The sequence below is a fragment of the Lolium rigidum genome, chromosome 4 (assembly GCF_022539505.1).
Source record: "Lolium rigidum isolate FL_2022 chromosome 4, APGP_CSIRO_Lrig_0.1, whole genome shotgun sequence".
Lineage (NCBI taxonomy): Eukaryota > Viridiplantae > Streptophyta > Magnoliopsida > Poales > Poaceae > Lolium > Lolium rigidum.
Window position 1 is genome coordinate 236,198,062 of NC_061511.1, and position 6,476 is coordinate 236,204,537.

At 49.7% G+C, this 6,476-nt stretch overlaps 1 protein-coding gene across 1 annotated transcript; it reads left to right on the forward strand.

Annotated features, from left to right (window-relative positions):
• Positions 1–731: 731 nt before the first annotated feature.
• Positions 732–2,452, forward strand: LOC124707314 (CBL-interacting protein kinase 19-like). The gene has a single exon (XM_047238972.1). It carries the CDS (start codon positions 732–734, stop codon positions 2,274–2,276), a length of 1,545 nt encoding a protein of 514 aa, XP_047094928.1. The 3' UTR covers positions 2,277–2,452.
• Positions 2,453–6,476: the final 4,024 nt, after the last annotated feature.

The window sequence follows — 6,476 nt, forward strand, 5'->3', positions numbered from 1 at the left end:
CTATGAGCGTTTAAATTTGTATTGTGTTTCGCAAAAAAAGGCTCATACACCATGGTTCTCAATTTTGGTTAATGAAGAAATTAAGAACCACCTAAATTGCCAAAATTTAGTACGGAGTAACTTTGTTCTTAATGTATATAAACATTAAAATAAAATATTAAAATAGAAGTATGAGAATATTAGGAATTCATCTACATTTAGATGTATCTATACACTAGTATCTCCGATATCCTAGTGTATAGATAAATCTTAATTTATTAGAAAAATAAAAGTATGAGAATATTAGGTTGTGCTGTGAATTTTACTCTGATTTATTATTGTCGCCAAATTATTTCAAAGCAGAAGGCAAGCTGTTTCGGCACCCAAAGACGTCTCCAAGATTCCCAACTTAATCGGCAATCATAACCACAGGTCAAGCTGAAAAAGGCAGGTGATTATGAAGAGACGCAATGGCATAGAGCTGTTGCCTCTCTACAAAAAGAAGTTGGCATCGAGCTGTAGACACGGAAGAAACCCATTTAAAAGGAGGAAGAAGAAGAGAAGGGAAACAAAAAGGAAAGAGGCTCTGCCCGACCGACCGACCCAGCCAGCCAGCGCATGAAAAGAGCGAAAGAGCAGGAAATCTAACCTGTTTCTGTTCCTGCTTCTCCTCTCCGGCCACCCGTCCTCCTCTCCCACCACCCAATCCGCGCCTCTCTCCCGCCGCCGCCTCCGCTCGTCCTCCCTCCCTCATGGCGGCCACCCCGCCGTCATCGCGGGAACCGTCGCCGCAGCCCCGGCGCCCCGCCTCCTCCGCCGCGGGAGCCGCCGCCGCCGCCGCCGGCAACGGCAAGCGCGGCGGCCTCCTGCTCGGCCGCTACGAGCTGGGCCGCGTCCTGGGCCACGGCACCTTCGCCAAGGTCTACCACGCGCGCCACGCCGACTCGGGCGAGACCGTCGCCATCAAGGTGCTCGACAAGGAGAAGGCGCTGCGGCACGGCCTGGTCCCGCACATCAAGCGCGAGATCACCATCCTCCGCCGCGTCCGCCACCCCAACATCGTGCGCCTCTTCGAGGTCATGGCCACCAAGTCCAAGATCTACTTCGTCATGGAGTTCGTCCGCGGCGGCGAGCTCTTCGCGCGCGTCGCCAAGGGCCGCCTCAAGGAGGACACCGCGCGCCGCTACTTCCAGCAGCTCATCTCCGCCGTCGGCTTCTGCCACGCGCGGGGCGTCTTCCACCGCGACCTCAAGCCCGAGAACCTCCTCGTCGACGAGCGCGGCGACCTCAAGGTCTCCGACTTCGGCCTCTCCGCCGTCGCCGACCAGTTCCACCCCGACGGCCTCCTCCACACCTTCTGCGGCACGCCGTCCTACGTCGCGCCCGAGGTGCTCGCGCGCCGGGGGTACGACGGCGCCAAGGCCGACATATGGTCCTGCGGCGTCATCCTCTTCGTGCTCATGGCAGGGTACCTCCCTTTCCACGACCAGAACCTCATGGCCATGTACCGCAAGATTTACAGAGGGGAATTCAGGTGCCCCAGATGGTTCTCCAAGGATCTCACCAGCCTATTGAATCGCCTCCTCGACATCAACCCGGAGACGAGGATCACCATGGCCCAGGTCATGGAGAGCAGGTGGTTTCAGAAAGGATTTCGGCCCGTCAGGTTCTATGTCGAAGATGATCAGGTGCACAGCTTGGGTGACACTGAGAGCAAAGAGCTGGGCCTCGAACCTACCGAGCCTCCTCCTCCTCCACCGCCGCCGCCACCGCAACAACAAGAAGATGATGATTCCGGGTGGGAGTCCGACTCGTCTGTGGCATCATGCCCTGCCACCCTCTCATCCGAGGAGCGGCAGGAGCGGCAGCGGCCTGCTGGACGTCTCACACGGCCTGCAAGTCTCAACGCTTTCGATATCATATCGTTCTCAAAGGGATTCGATTTATCAGGCCTCTTTGAGGAGCGAGGGAGTGAAATGAGATTCATCTCAGCAGAGCCCATGCAAACCATTATTACAAAGTTGGAGGAGATCGCTAAGGTGAAGAGCTTCTCCATCCGGCGCAAGGACTGGCGTGTGAGCATAGAAGGCACGAGGGAAGGGGAGAAGGGGCCATTGACAATCGGGGCTGAGATATTTGAGCTCACACCGAGCCTCTTGGTGGTCGAGGTGAAGAAGAAGGCAGGGGACAAGGAAGAGTATGATGACTTCTGCAACAAGGAGTTGAAACCTGGCATGGAGCCTCTCGTGCACCACCAAACAGGATCCGCTCCAAATGTACTTTCTTATACTCACTAGTTCTAAAGCTAGTTCTCTTGCTTGAGAGGAATATAAAGAAATTTTGGATTGAAAGGATGTGCCTTTATATACGTTGAAACATGGGACCTGTGTAGATAAATGATATTCATATTTCCTCAGTCCTTTTGTACTGTTATTATCCATTTACACAATCCAAAATGTTACTCCATATGCTAGTGTTTCATGTGCTTGTTGTAGTCGTTACAGTCTAAAGGAGTGCCGGATTTCGCTTTCGCTACACTATCGAAGCAGCCTCTTTTTTTTTTGTCTTGGTTCAAGTTTTCACGCTAAATTCTGTTATATTCATCATCTATGGACTTGATTTGTAAATTACCAATTTCTTAAAGAGAAATGTAACCCTTTGAACTTCTGTGAGTGTTAGAGATATGAAGAATCTAGCTGTTCTATGACTTCAGAAATTATCTTAGCTCATCATACAAGTATCACAGTATAATTAGAATGGCCATTGGCTCACAGATGTTGAGCTTCACCAAAATGCTAATTGAGACCATTCTGTCAGATAAAAACAAAACAGGGATCTGAGGAATTTATGCTCTACCGACTATGAGACAAAAAAGTTCTTTTGATAATTTCCACTGAACAGAAGTGTGAGCTTGAATCCACTAGTCAGATTCAATCTTCTAAATTAACACAAATCGTATTATTTTGAATTAATACCCTTGGAGCTATGTGATTGTTAGAGACTCAAAAGTCTAGCTATCCTCTAACTTAAGGGATTATCTTAGCTCATCAAACAAGTACCATAGTATAATCAGACTGGCCATTGGCTCACCGATGTCCAGTTTTACCAAGATACTTAGTGAGACCATTCTGTTAGATCAAAACAAAATAGGGGTCTGACGACTTCATGCTCTACCGACTACAGAGAGAAAGAAGTTCTCGTGGTAATTTCCATTGAATTGAACTGTGAACTTGAGTCCAGTCTATTAAATCAACTCAGATTCTACTTCTGAAATATTACAAAAGCATTTCATTCTTTCTCCTCTTAGCTGTCAAGTTGGTATTGACGGAATCCGAGCCCAAGCAGCAGTGAAGGTTCTCAAATAATAAAATTTCTGTCCTTGCAAGGTCGCCATCTAATCAGTATTCAGAAATAGATGTGTGCACTTGGTACTCTAATAACTGTCTATTAGTTCCAATCTGTTGGTCCAGGAAAAGGAAATAGAAACTGAACTCTAGTTCTTATCCTTATTGCTGCAAGCAATGTGAATGCAGAAGACCAGTAGCTCTGCTCTCTTGTGTAATCTTGCAGGTCAGAATGGGCAAGATACTTCCCATGTACCATGATTCTGGAGTTAGGATGAGGAGAAGAACTATAGGACAGGAGGTGCCTGAGGAATTCTAGGTTGGAGGATGGCCAGTCCAGGTTGCTGGAGCAGAAAATTGGACACTGCTATGATAAGTAAGTTATGGTAGGCGTGGCACTGAATAAGATGAAAGCGACCAGGTTAGGGGTCACACTAAATTATTTATGTTACATATGTACATTCCTAATTTATTCTATGTGCATGGAATGTTGATATGTTATTTGTGATGAGGTACAATAAGTACATTCTGCAGCATAAAAAGTCCTATTCTGAAAATATGGGGTACTTGTCAAGTTTTATTCCCATGTAATCATATGAAGTTTGACAACATAACTTAAAAAGGCATCAGATCAATTTCTTTATAAATCATAGCTTATAACAACATTATAACTTACGATGAGTAGTAGGTCAGTCAGGCCAATAATTATGATGAATGGATATTTCGCTACTCGTGGATACAGTCAGGGCCTGGCTGTAGTGAAAAATAGATGCATGCTTAATTAGTAATCTCAGATTACGGATGTCTACTTATCTATTTCTGTACTTCTGTAGATGTGTATGCTGAGAAATTGACTGTGAATTCCTTCTGTAGCACCATTTTTTAATTAATAAATTCACTCCATCAATTCATCTGGGAAGCACTTTGAGTGGAAAATTACTGGGGCACGAAAGAAGGGAAGTATGTCGAAAATACCAATGCTTTCATATTATGCTGTGCATGTCAGAATGTGTAATAGTGTGTCCAGTTGTTATGCTGACTACCTTTTCATGTTTACGTTACAGAAATGTTGAAACTTTCGTATTACTCAGTAAGGCTAGCCGCACACCTCGGGCATGCCATCTGTTTTGGTATTTTGCTGAACAAGGATCTAGGGTGCAGTCAGAAAGCGTAAGCAGGGGCAAACCCATAGTAAAAGCAAAGTGCGAGCAAAGTCGAGAGCCTGTTGCTTGTACAAACCTTGAAGCCACTGCTTTGCCGAATCCTGCCTGAAGCTCATTCAGTACTTGACTACTTGGGGGGTCCTTATTTTCCAGGGTTGTGTTTATAGTTACCTGAGATTCATGTTTCCTGTGAATTCTTATTCCATTCTATATACATATTGGGTCATCATTTTGGTAGTGATCAAGGGATGCAAGTAGATTTGAAATGTTTGGCAGACTCTTAAATTTGATTAAAATGTGAGAAGGTGAGATGACAAGAAGTCGTTGATTTGGTCTTGGTACATGGATAACTGGACTGACATTTTGTTCCTGGTTACAGGTTGACCTTGGCCGGTTTGAAGCTGACAGTGAAGTTTTCTCTCTCGGATGACTGGACTGCTTGAGCTAGTAACCGGAGATTTCTCCAGAGTTTGGCTGAGCCTAGAAGAAGGCTAGCGGTATGAAGGATTTTGACTTGAACACTGGACAGCCACCAGTTAGAACGCGGTGCGCAAGTTTCCCCTCTAGCTCGAGGAGAGCGTACAAGCAGTCTTGGTCGCAAAGCGCTTGGCTACTACTGAATGGAGCTTCAGTAAGCGCTGATGATTTGCACAGTCAGATGACCAAAGGATAGCTTTGTTCCGCAGCTGTCACCTGATCTCCGTGTCTCTTCGCTGTTGCACATAGATGGATTTCACAGGACCAAAGAAACGCTCATCTGAGCTCTGAAGCAAGCTGGTTATGTCCAAATATGAAGAACAGGGACAGATTCTCGCTGTGCTGTGCTACTCATATGGCCCAGCAAAGAAAAAAACTGTACCAGCTCGAGCACCTGGGCACTGTCGAGCTTCAGTAAGCCCCGATGATTTGCACAGTGAGATGACCCAGCATATCTTGTTCCGCAGCTGTCATCTCCGCGTCTCTTGGCTGTTGCGCATTGATGGATTTAACAGGCTCGTTTAACCTGCTCTATTCAGCTCGCTGTTCATCCCCATCTGCTGTTCGCCGGGGGCATCTTTCAGTTCGTGCAGCGCAGATAATTGCATCGGCGGCAGCGACGTGGCCCGGCGATGGCGTCAGGAACAGGTAAACGATGCTGTCCATCGCGCGCCCGCCTAACCTCTCGGGTGGCGACCGGCGCTTACACGGCGCGTACGCTACGCCACGCACGCCGCGGCCGTGAGCCGTGAGCAGCAGCCTGGAGGTGTCTGGAGTGTGAACGCCGGAGCAGGACTTCCACCCGCTCGCTCGCCGATGGTGAAAGTCTAGACCGGTCAGTCCACGAGACGACGACGCGAGGCCAGCACTCAGGGATCTGCCTGGACCGCACCGAGCGCTCACGTCCAGGCGCGCGCGCGTGCAGCCGGGAGCAGTGCGCGATCGGTACTACGCGTGGACCGGAGCACCGAGGGGGGACGCGCGCATGCACGGTGGCGACGCCCCCCCTGCCGCTGTCGCTCCGCCTGTGGCGCCCCGGGTGGACACGAGGGGGCGTGGGCGCGCGCGCGCTGGGGCCGGCGTCGCTGTCGGCCGGCGGTGGTTGGTCCGCCCATCTCGCGGTGACTCCAGAGAGCGTCGAGTTTACTGGCACCCGTCCGTCGTCTCCCGCGGCGCCGTCGCCGTCGCCGGGACACGGCCTCAAGGATTCTTTAACCATTTCGCAGGGACAAGGCTGAAGACGTCAAACCGCTATCACCACCGCCGGCAGCGTCCACGCGTGGGCCCGCCGACGGCCGACCTGCCGGTCCCGGTCCCGCGCGTCATGCCACACGGCGGGCGCGTGCGGTTCGGGGCGAAAAGGCCCTTTAACACGCCGCGAGCACTTATTTATCTGTGACCCCCAACTTTTCGCTCTCATTATCTATCTCCTTTTTTTTCCTTTTCCGCACTCTCCCTCGCCGCGCTGCGCTGCGCTGGTCGTCTCCGATCCCCTTTATCCGCCCGCCCTCCT

What these genes read in the sequence shown, in the direction of transcription:
- LOC124707314 (XM_047238972.1), top strand. Translation starts at nt 732, where the DNA reads ATGGCGGCCACCCCGCCGTCATCGCGGGAACCGTCGCCGCAGCCCCGG.